Below are 17,225 nucleotides of genomic sequence, written 5' to 3'. Positions count from 1 at the left end.
CTGCCCAAATGGCATCTCAAGCAAGCGGAACTCTATCTAAGCAGGGATGCATCGCGTTCAGCGACGGCCCACCGCCACCCGAGAAAGCAAGCAGCGCCTACTACGACTGAACGCAAAGCTCAGGCACAAATAGCGCGAACCAGCCCACGACGCGGGACAAAGCGCTGCAGGAAAAAGAGGGGGCAAAGAACTACACTACCCAGGGGGCCGCGGGGCTTGCGCATGCGTAGTGTCGAGCCGGTGTGTGCAGTCTCTGGGAGTGAATGGGAGCCGCTTCCTTTGCATTCAGATGAGGGAGCGGGGAAAAGGTGGGTGTGGGGTGGGCAGAGCACAGCACCTTTTCGTTCTGGGGGCAGGCGGCTCATATCCTCCTGCCTCTGGCACTAGAAGCTGGAGGAGGGGTGCCTGCAGGGGGTGCCAACCCCCTCCTGGACGTAGGACTTTTCCAGCCAGGTACTGGGCAGCAGGACAAAGGCTGGGCGCCCGCTCTTGGGGGGCGGCAGCAGCAGCAGCAGCCGGCAAAGGTAACAGTGGCGCGGGTCAGGCTTGTTACAAAGTGTGACATGCTTGCTACAGAGCAGGCAAAAGTTGCAGCTGCGGGGTGGTGGAAAGTTCCTTGCACTGGTGATGGAGTGTTTTTTTTGGGGGGGGGGAAGGTTGGCTTTTGATTCCTATTGAGGTGGTTAAAGGTGGTCGTGGGAATCCAGTTTGGAACTGGCACTGGTTTCAATCAGAGGTGGAGGGAAAGAGCCGGGACTCCCCAAACAGGGCAGCCCAGTGCTGGCATCTCGTGCCTGGTTGAAATCTGAGCGAGAGAGGACAGGACGGTCTTTCCAGTGGCAAGTAAACCTTTTCTTAAACCTTTGGAAAGGGGGGTTTGAGGGTCGGGCAGAAAGAAGCCCGGGGTGGGTGGGGGGGAAACTGACCTCGCCTGTAAATGGGAGCGATCCTGTTTTTTCGACTGCGGAAAGAGCAGTCAATGGTCTGGGGAACACCGCTCTGATCAAGAGAGTTTCCTCTTGGCCAACGTGCCGCTGGCGATTGTGCCTGGATAGAAAACCTGGAATGGGAACGAATGCTTTTCTAACGCTAGAAGACATTTCAGGTGTTTGAGAGAAGTTTGGTGATCTGATTTGCACTCCCCTGGGAAGAAAAGTTACACTGACCCCACAGACCGCCTATCTTTTGGTTGCACGTTCACTCTTATAAACCATCTTCATATTTAGCCATCTTTTGCTTTCAAAGGGCACTAGCAATATAACCAAAACAGCCTGATCCTATGGAAGGTTAGATGTCTTTAAGCTCACTGATTGATTAGGCGCGCCTAAGTGCTGTGAGATCGCTGTTAGGTTCTAGTCCTAAACACATTTCTTAGAAGTAAGCAGACTTTTGCAAAAACGGGAGCACCAATTAAGATGATTCATATTCTCTTAGTCAATTTTATGTTTCTTTCCCCCCCCCCCCAGGCATTGCCTTTTTTTCCTTGGGCCTGTTTCTGTGGATGGGAAGTCTAAGAATGGAAGAGCCATGGTGGAAAGGGGACCTCGCTGCAGAGATTCACTGGACTCTGAGGCTGAAGGTTGGTTTGAATTAGCTACCTTTCTCTTTTGTGCCCATGTCTTTTTGTTGTTACTGAAGCATGCAATCACAAAAAGATAAGGAAGGAAAAAGCAAACAACTTTCAAGGTAGAGAAAGAGACAAAATTATAGATCATTGAAATCTGTTCCCATTCATAAAGTAAGAAGTATTATGCTCCCACCTGTTTTTCCTTTGGATTATCCAAAATATATGCAGTGGTTTTCTGTATAGCCAAAGAAAGGTCCTGAAGATTTTTTTTGTTCCAGTTGTTTGTAGAAAATAACAGGTAGTTTCACTTGACATATAATCAAATTGCCTCCCAGATACTCTTGCCTTGAAATGCACCCTTTGGATCAAGCATACAGAAATAAAAAAATTATTTTCTTGTGTTTATAACCCTATTTTATACTTCAGCGTGATTGTTCTCCAAGGTGGATAGTACATTAATTACAGAGTAACACTACTGACCTGCTTTCTTAGCATCATTTGGGAAAGCTATTAATGAGTGGCAGTTATTACATAGTGAGTGAATATTGATGGTAGTTGCTTATGGTGAGATTTGAAAGGATGCCTGCCCCAATCCTAAAGGCACTTGTTTGCAGCAGGGGCATCGCTTTGGATCACATGATCCAAGATGGCAGCACCATCTTGGAAAGCTGGTAAGAAGAGGCCACCAGTGACATCCAGTGGCACTCCTGTGAGTTTGTGGTGCCTAGTTAGGGAAACCACTGCTTTGCACTGTAGATGCTTGGGGTTGTACCTGGAACCTTCTGCAGACAAACCACGTGCTTGTTTGAGCTATGGTCCCCCTCTTCAAGTCTTAAGATATGGAAAAAATGTATATCTTGGCATGTTTTTAAAGTTTCTTTTTAGTTGAAACTTTTGAGTATTGCTGTCATTTTTTCAAGCAGGGTTAGAAACCTACTTTTGTGTGTGTGTGTGTTTAAAAACCTTCACCACAGATATGCCTTGAGAATGGCATCTGGCTTCAAGCCATATATTACTCACCCCTCCCTACCACATTCTTTGACTTGTATTTTTCCATTGTTTGATGTGTCAGTGGCTACAATAGGAATATGCCATCCTGTGATGGCATCCTGCAAAGTGAAATTTGCAGAAGAAAAGCTATTTGGGACTGTTGTGCACCTTCATTTGAAAATGAGCCAGAATATATATTGTCATTTTCTCCTGCTTTTGTATATAAAAATAAAAATGATTTTTTTAATTAAAATAAAATAAACATTTTGTTTCGGAATCCTTAAAATTCTGGAATGTGGTGAGCCTCTTAGAGAGAGTGACTTCAGAGGTACTACACACATGAAAGTGTTCTTAAGGCTACAGTCCTATCCACACTTACCTGGGAGTAAGTCCCATTCACTATAATAGGACTTACTTCTGAGTAGACATGCTTAGGATTGAGCTGTAAGATGCGTAGAATGCTATAACACTGTTGTTGATTATTTCTTTCAGTATCTAAAGTTTTGGAGGTAACTATCAGAGAATTTTATTAGGCACTGGCACACCTATACCAAAAAACATCCTAATTTCTGAACATCTTGACAAAGTAGAGGGAGATGTTGACATGTTGTCCAGTGTATTGGATACATATTGAGAGGGTCCACCATCTCTCACCCCTGTTGCCGCCCTCCCCATTTCACTCCTTCTCTGCACTGACCTGTTTCTTAAGTGGCAGGGCTGAGGGATGGGGGGGGGTTCATTATCACACTGCTGCTAGGGACAGAAGGGTTTTGTTTTTTTTACTTACCACAGCCAACACCAGTCTTTGGGGTGCAGCTCCCCATCTCTCAGAAAACTAAAAATAGCAATCACAACCCACTTCAAGGTTTGCGATTGTGAAACTGGAAATGGGTCGCAAATGCTATTTTTAGCTTTTCTGAGGTCAGGGAGCCCTGCAGAGGGGTTCACAAGACTCCCCGCACGCCCCTGGGAACCACTGCTTTATTCCTCGTAGCCTGGCTGTGTTTCACAAAAACCTTGGAGCACACAGGGATTGCTAAAGTTCACACTGACTTTCAATCTTTCAAATCAACCATATGGTCATTCTAGCCAGGTGGATTGGTGAGTGGAGACTTCTAAGAGCAACCAGTGTATTGAAGTTGTAGCAGTTGGTGGGGTTAGATATTTACAGTGGCTCTTTTTGGAGGTAAAATATGGATTCTTTGATGCACTATCTACAGTTAGCAGAAAACTCAGTTCATTTTTATATGATTTTATGTCTGCTTTTTTGCCTTCTATTGCCTTTGTATCTGATAAACACGTTTAAATTAAATGTTCAGCTTGTCAAAAATATTACCTGTACAGTCAACATTACTAGTTCAGAGTCACAAGTAGTTTCAGATGTGCATAAAAGGGTGAGAATTCCTTCTCTTACACAAATCTAACCATATCCATTATGGTCTAAAGCAGTGATGCCTAACTCACTTCATACAGAGGCCAAAGTTAGCATGCATAGTGTCTGCTGAGGGCCAGAAGTGAAATCATTAAGCAGAAAGTGTCATCATTAAGCAGATGATGGCCAGAAATAAGCACTTTGTTCTCACATTAACTGCTGATGACAAAAGAGAAAATGTGCAAATCTTGTTCAAATTTTCAAGGTATGAGGCAGCCCTGTTCGTTTGTCTGTTTGTTGAATTTCTTCCCCACTTTATCTCCCCAAAGGGCATTCAGTAAAGTTGGGAGAGCCCGGGGGCTGGATAAATTGCTTTTAGAGGCTGCATTTGGCCCACAAGCCTTATGTTTGACATCCCTGGTCTAAAGTCTTGCAAAGACATTCCGGCTTTGGTCCAATATTGTACTAGTTTTTATTTAGAATGTGCAATGCTGCTTAAAAGCAAAAAAGGGGGGGAGGGGTTCTCAAAGCAATTAGCATAGCAAAGGGAAAAAGAAAATGGAGTCTTGTCCCAAAGGGACTTGCAATGAGAAAAGAAACTCAAGGGAGACATCATCAGCAAGTAGCTACAGACTGGGATGCTATGCTGGGGTAAATCCATGACACTAGCTAAAAAAGAGGGCCACTGTTTTAAAAGGTGCTTCTTACCTGTTTGATAGGAAACAAGTTGTGGACAATACATTACTTGATATGTCTCTTTTCCGAACCAATGCAATTCAATGTATTGCATCAATGTATTGCAATTCAATGTATTGGATTATGAACTGTTTATTGACTCCAAAATGTGTGTTACCTCTTGACTGCATCTTTGGAGAAGACTAATTTTCTACAATTTGATTTTTTTTAAAATAATTTTAAACTTTTGAACATTCAAGGGAATATTTTTGGATTGAACAATTTTTATTGTGATGCAGCACAGTCGTTGGAAGATACAGTGTTTGGTTTGTCAACCTTGACCTAATATTGGATCCTTCAGATTCAGTTGCATTTTTATTTATAATTCAGGTGAAAGTTGTAAAGCACTCCATCCCTGAGTAGAGTGGAGTGTTTTGACTTTAAAAAAACCTGTAGAAGGAGGCTGCAGAGATCAAATAAATGTGGTTGCCTCCTGGAACCAAGACTGGATGGTGCCATCTGTTTGTCATGTCAGTTTGTGAATGCATCTGCTGTCTAGATGGGTAGATAAGTGTGCTTACCTGAGGAAATGGGTCCTTTTGAACCATCATGTAAATATTTGCATTAAAGTCCTTAATTAAGAGTTTTTATCTTGCAGCCATTTGAGAGGTGCATCATGAATTGGTTTACCTCTTATTCAAGAGCTTGGCCCTCCTTATGTTGGACCTGCCTGTGGGTGCAATTTTTAGATTTTTAGATTGGTTAGCAATCTCATTTTGTTCTATCTGATTAATTAATATCCCAAATAACTGCAAGTTCATTAAAAAACAATTTAATTGGTTTGAAATCTTAAATTCTTCCCTTATAAGGAACCACTAATGGGCAGGGCATCTGTTTTGGATTGGCTGCTAGATTCTTCCAGTGCTTTTCTGCACTATCTTCCCACTGCTGAATCTGAACCATCATGTAGGATTAAAACATAATCCTCCTTTTTCAAATGTGTGGATTATGCATTCATTGCGAATTTGAAAATAGATGAGTGTAATGCCTATGTTGTGGTGTCTGTATATGAAGTATTAGTTGTTGTTGCTGCTTTTCACTTGCTTTGGATAAAGGATATAGGAAAGAGTTCAAATCCTCCTCCTGCAATAAATAAATGCACAAGAGGTTTCATGCATCTGCCTGGTTTGTTTTCTGTAACAGCTTTATGTGAATCAGATGTTTTGCAGGGATTAACTTTTTAACATATGTGTAAATTGTGAGAGAAAAGCTCATAAATATATGAACTGTGAAAGATGTATAAAAACATCTCTTCTAAACTACATTGCATAAATGGAATATGGAATTGCATTTAGGCTAAATAGCAGTAGTGTATGTGGAACAAAGTAACTTACTGAACATTTAACAGCGGAATCCTAACCTGCGTTAGAAAAGGGAGGCCAGTTGGCCTGCCCCATATCCAACACGGGATTGGGGCCGAATGTGGCTCAGCCCGGGGCAAGGGGAATTCCTTCCTTTTACCCTGGGTAACGCCACAGCAGCCCCAATGGGGCTACTTGGATCTGTGCCACCTCATAAGAACATAAGAACAGCCCCACTGGATCAGGCCATAGGCCCATCTAGTCCAGCTTCCTGTATCTCACAGCAGCCCACCAGATGCCCCAAGGAGCACACCAGATAACAAGAGACCTCATCCTGGTGCCCTCCCTTGCATCTGGCATTCTGACATAACCCATTTCTAAAATCAGGAGATTGCGCATACACATCATGGCTTGTACCCCGTAATGGATTTTTCCTCCAGGAACTTGTCCAATCCGCTTTTAAAAGCGTCCAGGCTAGACGCCATCACCACATCCTGTGGCAAGGAGTTCCACAGACCAACCACATGCTGAGTAAAGAAATATTTTCTTTTGTCTGTTCTAACTCTCCCAACACTCAATTTTAGTGGCTGTCCCCTGGTTCTGGTGTTATGTGAGAGTGTAAAGAGCATCTCCCTATCCACTCTGTCCATCCCCTGCATAATTTTGTATGTCTCAATCATGTCCCCCCTCAAACCTCTCTTTTCTTGGCTGAAGAGGCCCAAACGCCGTAGCCTTTCCTCATAAGGAAGGTGCCCCAGCCCCGTAATCATCTTAGTCGCTCTCTTTTGCACCTTTTCCATTTCCACTATGTCTTTTTTGAGATGCGGTGACCAGAACTGGACACAATACTCCAGGTGTGGCCTTACCATAGATTTGTACAACGGCATTATAATATTAGCCGTTTTGTTCTCAATACCCTTCCTAATGATCCCAAGATTAGAACTGGCCTTCTTCACTGCCTCAAGGGGTGGGTGCAGATCTGAGCAACCTGGAGCTGCTCCAGGCTGCCTTGGGGCCAGGTTTAGGATCTGGCACTTGTGCCGGATCCTGTCCCTGCCCCCCTCACCTGCTGCCCGCCCATAGGCCTGTCTGCCGCCCTCTCTCCCTCTCTCGCTGAGAAACGTCTCCTTTCTGCCCTCCCCATGCCCCCCCCAGACCCCCATGCCATTCTGACTCAGCTGGCATGGACTTACCTTCCTGCCAGCCCAATGAGGCTTGGGCCAGTCTCACTCCTCCAGAGTCATCGCAGAAGTGCCTTAAGGTGCCTTTGTGACATTTTTTGGCTGACGCAAGTCTGTGCTGACCAAGGACACCCGCTGGATTGCACCCTAAGTGTTTTAAAAAGTGGCCCAATCACTAAAATGTCTCCAAAGTTAAAACAAATGTAATACTTTATTCACAGTCCACTGCTACCGAGCCCTTCCTTCTAGGCCTCTAGTTCTGTAGTAGCTGAAACAGTTCAAGTGTGGCCTAAGATGGTCTCCAGGGATTCTGGTGTCAATTGGCTCCCTCTAACCAGCTTTTTTCATAATGCTGCGAACATGACTAGGATTATGCTGCATGCCACTCAATTCTCTAGGTTATGACTGTGAAAAGCCATTAATGGTCTTTCAAAACATGCTCCATTTTCATACCAAAAGAGTTGGATAACTTTATTGCTTTCGTTGCTAAGCATTTTCCAGAACAGGTGATGGAAGCTGAACTGGGTATGCTGGCTACTGAAATGGATATTCGTTTTAAAACCTCTCTCTTTCCCTCCCTCTCTTGTGTTGCCATAGGAGCTGAAACTGCATGTGTACAAGGCCCATTCTCCACAAATCGGGATGCGACGTTATTTTGCTGACCTCTTAGCAATCCTCAGCAGCCGCTGCCAACTTTGCCCCACCGCTCGGCACCTTGCCGTCTACTTGCTGGACCTCTTTATGGACCGCTATGATGCCTCTGTGAGACAACTATATGTCATCTCAATCGCTTGCCTTCTCCTTGCGAGTAAGCAGATTTGCTTATTGACTCATAAATATTGTTGCCGTTACTGGCTAGGCCAGTGATTTTCAATCTTTTTTGTCTCATGGTACACTGACAAAGTACAAAAATTGTCAAGGCACACCATCAGTTTTTTGACAGTTGACGAGGCACACCATGCTGTTGGTGGGCATCTCACATCCCCATTGGCCCTATTAACAAATGACCCTCCCCAAAACTCTCACGGCACACCTGCAGACAATTTGTGGCACACCAGTGTGCCACGGAACAGTGGTTGAAAATGGTTGGGCTAGGCTGTTGTCTGTTGAATGCAGTTTGAAAGCAGATGGCAGCTTTTATACATGTGTGTCTTAATTGAACATGCTTCTTTTTTAAACCAAAGCTGGAATTCTGCCTGGTGGTGGGCTCAGCTTGTATTTGTATGGGACAATTCTGATAGTTTCAACTTGCATCCTTGTGAAAGGGGATGCCTGCGGTTGTACCAAGAGAGCATTTTAAGCACTTGGGGGGTCTTCAAACATCAATGGGTCAGCAACTGCTTCTCTGCTGATTCATCTCTTGTTAGTGTCACAGCTAAAGACCCACAACTAGGTAAATGAGGCTAGTTACAGAGTCATTAAATGACTGTGTTGTGGGATGTACCTACAGAAAAATTCCTCCAACAGTGCCCTATAACATTTTGAAGGGCACCTTAAGCTCCAGGCAGTGTGATGTTCTGAATCTCATAAAAATGGTAGCTGCGCTAGTTGATTCTTGGACCATGGCCGTCTTTCTGTACTTGCCTCTTGATCACCAGCCATGTACCTAAGATGCTTTAGGAGACATTCATGCCAGTTTGGGAAAACAGAGATGTGAAGCTACAGGAAATAATACCTCAGATACAAAATGCTTCACATAAAGGAGAAAATACTCGTTGGTAACATCAGAACCAACCCCTACAGCCTTTGAAGGCAGCTTTAAAATTTTAGCAGTAACCTGGGGAGCAAAATGATAGGTTAATAAACCTGACCAGGCTACTCTGTAGACGGGATCTACCTTTTACTGCTCTAGCATGTAATGGGTTAGCAGCCTCAGATTTGTGTCCGTTATCCTGCCACCTGTTGTGTAGCGTTGTCCAAAGCTGCTACAGACATAGAATTTGTCTGGCTGTTAAGCATTAGTGCTGTTTCTCCTTGGGGAGCTGTCATGGTACTTTAAAAAAATACTTTCAGAAATTTGTTAGGTTATGGCCTTGATGAGGCTAGCCATAATGGTTTCAGGCACAGCTAGATCCCAAGGAGCAATCTAGAAAGGAGATAAGTAAATGCTCCTCATAAAACAACAAAAGCAATAGAAGCTGTTCAGTGTGCCATGTCTCCCATCCTTCCTAAATCCATTATCTGCCCTTTTGTGTTCTGTTCTCAGAAAGAAGGCTTTGCTACATGTTAATTTAAATTCTGCAAGCCTGAAAAAAGTTTTGATAGGAAACAAAAGAGACTTTATGAACTGGAGGGAAAAAAAACTCTGGGAAGAATCTGGATCAGGTTGTTCAGTACTCCACAATTTTGGATATTTGGGAGCAGTTAAAACTGTTTTCCTCCTGCTTGAAGGGTTATGGTGGATGTTGAATTGCATTATTAGTGAGCAGAATACTAGGTATAAAGGGAAAACTTTATCTCCAGTGAACCAGATTAAATAGCTGTGTGTTTTTTCCCTCCTTTCATGTGTGGGCTGTAATATAACTTACTTTTCATGTTTATTTAAGTACATCTTGTGCTTTGGATGTAACATAATATATAGTGTTAGAGCTCCAATTCTAGTAAATGATTTTTTTAAATGGCATCTGAACAAACAATTCAGTGATAAAAGTAGTGGCTGTGGGTGGATAGAAAAGGAGACAAGACATTCATTTTCCCACACACAAAAGGTGTACCAGATAAAGCTGCAAATTAAATGAGTAATGCTTTGTATTTCAGTCAAAGAATGAAATGTTCTACATGTGAATGTTCAGTATCTGCATACTGAACTGAGTAAGTTCGGTTCCACATACTGATTGAGGCAGAGGACTCGTATTTAGGTCTGTTCAGGTCTTCTAACTCAAATGGGTCTGTAAAGTTGACTTAAATCTATCTATCCTAATCGGGCTGAGGAGAGAACTGTGAGATCCTTGATGATTATTGATTATGATAGTAAGCAACTTTAGAAAAGTATTCTTTCAGCATTTTTGCATGACCCATTAATTTCAGAGAAGTAAAAGTTTGGCAGACAACAATCCTGAAGAACTTCCATTTACTCTAGTTTTTATTCTGACTAATTAAGTGGAATAAAAATTTGACTGTCTTAAAGGCAGCCTCTATTCTTTCCTCTCTGAACTTTTCACAATGAAATTTTCTTGTAGCCAAAATGTGTTTGCAGCAGAATGTGATGTGAAAAGCCCTTTGTATGTATAAAAATGTGAATAGATTCTGGCATATACTTCTGTGCTTAACATAGATGCTCAGTTGATGTATCACAGTCACTTATCACAGATTCTGGATTATTAATTAAAGATAGCTGCAAAAACAGGTGGTTTAACAGCTCAGGCCTTGGTGAACAAGAAATGTAAGATGCTGTTGAAGCTTGGTAAGCAGAGTGTTTTGGCACGCACTGGTCTCTTCTTATTTTTAAAATGGATGATTCCTACGTTTGGAGGATGTTCAAACCCTTTATTTTCTCTGCTCCTGTGAGGAAAGGCACAATGCAGTAATACTAGTGGAAATACCTGGTACTTTGTGGTTGTGGGAATAGCAAGCAGTTTGTTTGATTATTTAGTGAAAATTGTTTTGAATTGTAAAGGGGAAAAAGTTCAGAATTAGCAAGCAAGAATAAGAATGTATTTAAAGCTAGGTTTCTACAAAGTGAGCCATAAAATTTGCTGTACAGATGATACACAATTTCAGAAGAATTAATAGACCTGTGAAAGAAAAATTGCATCAACATAGATGATACAATTTGCATACACAGGACTGTGGAAGCTCCTTGTTCATTATGCATTATTCAGCATTTATGAATATTTACACCAACTAGTCACATGACTTAGTGAATCTTTTGTCTTCTGCCATCAGTGTTCCTGAGAATTTATTCTTCTGCATTTTTTCCCTAGCAAATCAAGCTCAATAGGATAACTTCTTCCTTAATAAAAACGTGCCCAGACATTTAGAACCAACATTCTTTTTTAGACTAATGCATGAATCTACTTGCAAAATGTTTTAAATGATACACTTTTATTGAATTAAGAGACAATTTTGATGTCGGTGACATCAAATTCTGTATTTGTCAGCATTTGTTTTTAGCAAAATACTGATCGACCCAATAACCTGAATGAAGGAAATGGCAGTACCACAATTTGAATTCAAAGACTTCTTCTTCCTTCCCAACAGGCAAATTTGAAGAAAAGGAAGACAGAGTGCCAAAGCTGGAGCAATTGAACAGTTTTGCATACATGTGCAACCTTAACCTGGTACTAACAAAAAAAGACCTGCTGAAGATGGAGCTGCTGCTCTTGGAAAGCTTCAACTGGAACCTGTGTCTGCCAACCCCAGCGCACTACATTGATTACTACCTCTTTGCCTCTGTTAATGAAAGTGACCTACACAATGGCTGGCCTATCACATCCATGACCAAAGTCAGAGCTTTCATGGAGAAATACACTCACTATTTCCTTGAAATCTCGCTACAAGGTAACTTGATCCAGACACTGAAAGAAGGCAAGAGTCATGCAGCTCTAAAGCACTGCTGCTTTGGGCTTGCCTTTCTTCAGGATGACTGCATGCTTTGGAAAACGTCATGTGTACTGAAAATAGCATGAAGGGGCATGTTCCATTTAGAAATAGCATACAGTCAAGAATGCAGACTGAGGAGCTGGGAGGGGAACTAAGAGAATCTCTGCTCTCTAAAGTCTTAACTCTGCACCAAGGGAACCTACATCCTGGCCTTACTAGGATGCATGCACTATTTCTATTACCTACTATTACTTTCCTCTGACCAGTAAATGCCAACTTCCATTGAAGGTGAATTTCAAGCGGATGGTCGCTGGCTGAGGGTACCATATATCGAGTGGATCAGATGCCAGACTCCATAATGTGGTTCTGTTTAGGACCTCCATTGCCTGTGTGTATGTGTATTCTATAAGGAGAAAGATATTGAATGTGGAACTTTACAATTTGAGAATTTGAACTTTAATTCACACATGCAAATGTACACTGTTTAGGATTGTGGCCTAAAGTTTGGGTTCCAAAGGTAATACTGTACCTGCTTAAGAGCTTTCATCAAGCCTGATTTTTGTACACCAAAGCACCATATTAGATCTAGCGGAATTGCTTGCAAGAATTACTGACATGAATTTTGCCCTCTGTTGAGCCCAGTTTGTCATTTTAACACCATTAACTAGAATATTTATATTGATCACTTTGGAAATTTGGGTCTAGAGCTGCTGGGGTTTGGGATTTGTTTCAAAATTATTTATACAAGAAAAATTAGACAGAAATAAAATAACACCACAACAATCTCAGCAATGATGACATTGAGACCAGAACATGAGCACTGAGATCACTTAACTTCTGGTTTTATTCCAGTCACTCTGCTGCTTAAATGTCTCAAACAATATTTAAAATTTCCCACCATACATTTTCCTGTTGATTACAGCGATCTCATTATTGAAGATGTGGATGCCATTGTTCCATAAGTTCATCATACATTCTTCATCCCATATCTTTTTGTAATAAGTAATTTTATACATTTGAATTCTGTGCCATAACTTGCTGCTTGTGGATAGAGCTATTTGAGCCAGTGTCGGGGTCATTGCAGGGTCAAATGTGTCCCAGTATTGGACACTTGCATCCATACATTTTGCGTCCCCAATATATGTATATTCGTATTGAATGTACTTTTTAATTTTTAAAATGCAAAGGTAGGGTTAGGGCTGGGGCTGGGATAAGAGCTGTAGGGCCAAATCCTCTCCAATTTTCCAGTGCGCTGCATCCTGTGGTGGGGAGGTAGTCACAAAGATCTCCTCAAGGCATGGGAAAATTTGTTTCCTTACCGCAGGGCTGCATTGCAGTTGCACAGTGCTGAAAAGTTGGATAGGATTGGGCCCTTAACCTTAGAATATATAACATGGGGGTCTATTACCCAGTTGTAGTGGGATTTTTAAAAAAAACAGATGCAGGTGTCCAGGGATGCATTTGATCAGGGCACAATTGTCCAGGGCACGAATACCTTACTACATTTTGGGCTAATACTGTAATCTTTTCTTCTAGATCATGTTTTTCTCTCCTTTCGGCCTTCTCTGGTTGCTGCTGCTTGTGTGAGTGCCTCGCGCATCTGCCTTGAGATTTCTCCATCTTGGACTACACAGCTCCAGCTGTTGACATGTTATTCTTGGGACCATCTTGCTCCATGCATTGAACTTATGCTCATGTAAGTCTTGAACAAAAACAGACCTGATATATTTTTGTGTTGTAATTTGAAATGTGGCCTGCTTACCTAGGCCCTAACTGCTTCTCCCAGTGATACAAATCTCTTGCATAAGACTGAACCTTCATGTCCGCTTCTTCTCCACCCCATATACCATATGGAATAAAATCTGAAATATGCTCTTCCTCTCCCTCCCTGCATGATCTTTTTTTTTTTTTAAGTTTAGTAGGGCTGGTGTGTGCATCAGTATTTGAAATGAATATGTAAAACCGATATGTAGAAAATTTCTTACATATACTGGGTTTTGTCCGAATTGCACTGATTGCATCCTCTTTAAGAGGATGGCGCTTGAAGGGTAATGAAGGTTGGAACTTTAAGGTTGCAGTGCACTGTAGAGCAGACTGTGAACACAAATAGCTTATTAGAAGAAGGGGACTAGGATAGCACGTTCTGAAGCCCAGAGACATGACATAGGAAAAGGTTGGGCCTGCAAGCTCTCAAGTAGTACAAAGTTCTGCTCCCCAGTAGTGTTGAATTCTGAAGTAATTCATTCCGAAAGATTAGAAAGGGGGAGTTTGCTAGCATGGGCTGGGTAGTGTGGGAGAGAATTCATGTAATATTTCAAAAACACTTAAAAATAAACTTTAGAACATTTACATATTTTGATGCCTAGATATTGGGCTAAGCCCATTGCTTCTCTTCTTCTATCTTCCTGAACATTGTAAGATTTTCTGTGCAGTGTATTTTGACCATACAATATTTTAAGTAGCTACAAAATCAGCATTATTATGTAAATGACATTTACATTCTCCCTACTTGTCATGTCATGGTGACCCATTACAATGAGTGCTCCACATGAATCTTAAACATGGATACCAAACTCTCTTTTGTTAGTCTGAATTAGGATGAAACCAGACCAGAACAACTTTGTTACAGCTGACTCCAAACCCAGGCTAAACAATTTTGCCCCAGTGAATATTCATGTCTCCATTAGTGTTTTTCATAGTAGTGATTTAAGTCTTTCCTTTGAAATAGAATGTGTAATGTGAGTGAGAAACCACAAATGTGCTTCTCCAATAAATGTATTGGGTGGGGTATACCACTAGTGTCCTGGCACATGATTGCAAAGTGTGACATTAATGCAATGCTGACATTACTGTAGGTTCCTGTACATAGCCTAGTTATTAAGTGAATGTAGCAGACAGATAAGTTGGTGCAAATGTTTAGTGCAGTGGGGGCCATTTTTACAAAAGCCTAAAGAGTCATACCAACAACACCAGTGGGCATTGAGTCCCACACCGCCTTTCTGAACATATAACCATTTTGTGATATGACTGAAATCAAAAGGTTTCTTGGTACCACACCTAGTCCTCTAGCTTCACATTGCAGAACTTAGGCACAAGACTGCAAATGTTATTTAATTATAATAAAAATTAATACAAGTCAAGATAATCACTGAAAGTTCTCTCTCAGGGTAGCTTTGGAAACGTGACCCTAAAATTTTCCAAGACTGATTGTCCCAGGCCTTCCAGTGTGGATCCCCTGCTCCCCAAACAGGCTAGGGCAGTGGTTTTCAAACTCTCTAGGAGAGTTTGAACCGCAGTAAGTTCTTGCAGGGGCGGGAGGGGAGTTAAGGCGGCTTCAGGGACTAGGATGCGCTCACCAGTCCCTGCAGCAGCCTATCAGGGGTGCGGGGAGCCCTGCGTGAATGTCTGCACGGCTCCCTGCAACTTAAAAAGTGAAAGCACAGCAATCATGCTCCACCTCCGCAAAACCGGAAGTGGAGTGCAATTGCTATGCTTTCAATTTTTAAGCTGCAGGGAGCCCTGCAGACACTCATGCAGGGCTTCCTGCACCCCTGACAGGCTGCTGCAGGGACTGATAAGTGCATCCCAGTCCCTGAAGCCCCCTTAGTGATGCAGTCCTGGGGATCAAAGGATTCCGTCCTGCTGCCTCCCTCCTGCCTCTGCCCCTTAAGGGGAAAGTGGCCAGGGCTATCTGGCTGGGCCCAGTTTGAAATGCCCTGGGCTAGGGTTAAAACTGGTTTTGTGACTGCAAGTTGAGTCTCATTATTCATGTGGGTTCCTTTCCAAGCACTCAGGTGGATGGCAAAAAACTATAGCAAATCAATTTAAAAAATTGATTTTTTTTGCTCCTGTGATTTAAAAACAGCCTTGCTGACCTTTGTGATGAAAGGTAAGAGTCATTAAGAAGACACTCATCAATCAGTCCTCCTCCACATGCTTACAAAGGCACTTCACTCAGCCCCTTCCTTCACCAATGCAAAGTGATCACCTTTCTTTCAAGTGCTCAGGGGAGGGGTCTGCTGGAGAGAAAAGGATTGATGGATTGTCAGCCAGCTGCCCCCCCTCTCATTAACGAGGCTATTGTTAAAGGACTGTTCAGTTTTTTAAACTGATTTTAAAGGGATGCATTTTTCCCTTTGTCCAGGAATCAGCACATTCCTTCTCATTTGCAGTGGCCATTCATGTTGAATCAAATCCATGTATTAATAAATCCATGTATAACAAGGCTGGACTGTACTGTTCTGTTCTTGTTTCTTTCAGACATTGTCTCTAATATTTTCTTGATCTCCTTTGTGTAACAGAGCTCATGATAAGGACATTAAAGAAGCCAATAAGGAGAAGGATCGTGTCACCTTGCTACAGCAGCAGCAAGTGGTGGAAAGCCTAACCATCCAAACCCCAACTCAAGTTCTCTTTCAGCAGTCGAGGTATCACCCCCTGACTCAGCATTCAGCTGTCCTTTCACAGTTACACTCACCAATACAGGATCTGTGCTCTGCCTACAGGGATACTTTGCAAGCTCCTCGACCTAGCCTTGCCTCAGGGAGTAGTGATTCCCTACATTCCTACTCCACCCTTCAGGCCAGTTTCCAGCCTGTCTTACAAACAGTCTCTATTCAAGGGCCCATCACTATGCAGGTAGCTATTTCAACAGAACCTAGGCACTGCCTCTCTCTAACTTATGGCAGTAGTTATTTCAGTGGGCATCATTCGTATACAGCTGGTTGTTTCAACGGGTGACTGCCTGCAAGAAAAGGTAGCAAGTGAAGATTGGTACACATTGGAAGCAAAATAGCAGTGTTGTGTAAACTAAATTGCACCTGTCACAGGAACAGAAGGCGGGGACTCCATGAAGCAACAGGAAAAAGGTTGGTCAAAACAATCAATGGAATCAGTTTTTGGTTTAAACTCCAAATCGGGGAGTGCCTTTCTTGCAAGAAAGAACTTAACAGAAGCAAGGCTTTTGTGGAGTGGGAGGAAGCAACTACATACCTCGCAATTCAAAATGTTGCATTTTCAGAAGCATATTTTTGGAAGTGGTGGTGGTGTTTTGGGGGGCTAGAGTGGGACTACATCTCTCCCCCTCCCTTACTGCTCCTCTGTTCAAGGGGCTCAAATGAACTTGACAGTAATGTGGTGATTTTAAAAAGCTGTTTTGAATTAAGGAGAGCTGGAGACAGTTCTGGTCATCGGGTATGTAAGATGCCTCCCATGTGAAACATGTTTACAGTAGAAGTTCTTGACACTGGAACCTTGTTGACACTGATAAGGCATGTACTCGCTTGATACCTCTCAAACTCTCTCTCTAGATCTATGAAGACTTCACAAAGAATGTTTCTTGCCTTGTTTTGCCTGGAAGTTTTCACATCAAGGCATTGAACTTTGACTAAAGCACAGAGAATAATCAACCACTTTGGCCTTAAACTTTCTCTCTCTAACTTTGAGGCATTGGTAGACACAACATCACTTGGGCCTCCTGTTTTTATAGTGTCTTAAAATGCAATCGTAAATTACCTCTGAACATTTAAGATGTTGCT

The 17,225-nt window shown here is 42.4% G+C and overlaps 1 protein-coding gene across 1 annotated transcript; it reads left to right on the top strand.

The window, feature by feature from the left end:
* The first annotated feature begins 1,516 nt into the window (after positions 1-1,516).
* On the top strand, positions 1,517-16,428 carry CCNJL (cyclin J like). The gene is made up of 5 exons (XM_066617372.1): positions 1,517-1,579; positions 7,744-7,954; positions 11,347-11,646; positions 13,225-13,384; positions 15,990-16,428. Exons 1-5 carry the CDS (start codon positions 1,517-1,519, stop codon positions 16,426-16,428), a joined length of 1,173 nt encoding a protein of 390 aa, XP_066473469.1.
* Positions 16,429-17,225: the final 797 nt, after the last annotated feature.

The sequence above is a fragment of the Tiliqua scincoides genome, chromosome 2 (genome assembly GCF_035046505.1).
Source record: "Tiliqua scincoides isolate rTilSci1 chromosome 2, rTilSci1.hap2, whole genome shotgun sequence".
Lineage (NCBI taxonomy): Eukaryota > Metazoa > Chordata > Lepidosauria > Squamata > Scincidae > Tiliqua > Tiliqua scincoides.
Note: the sequence above shows the minus strand (reverse complement) of the source record. Positions and strands in the feature narration are given on the sequence as shown.

Bases quoted from the DNA above. Each gene is read 5' to 3' on its own strand.
- CCNJL (XM_066617372.1), top strand. From the start codon at position 1,517: ATGGAAGAGCCATGGTGGAAAGGGGACCTCGCTGCAGAGATTCACTGG. The intron at 1,580-7,743 runs GTTGGTTTGAAT...GTGTTGCCATAG, and splicing joins ACTGGACTCTGAGGCTGAAG to GAGCTGAAACTGCATGTGTA. The intron at 13,385-15,989 runs GTAAGTCTTGAA...TTTGTGTAACAG, and splicing joins TGCATTGAACTTATGCTCAT to AGCTCATGATAAGGACATTA.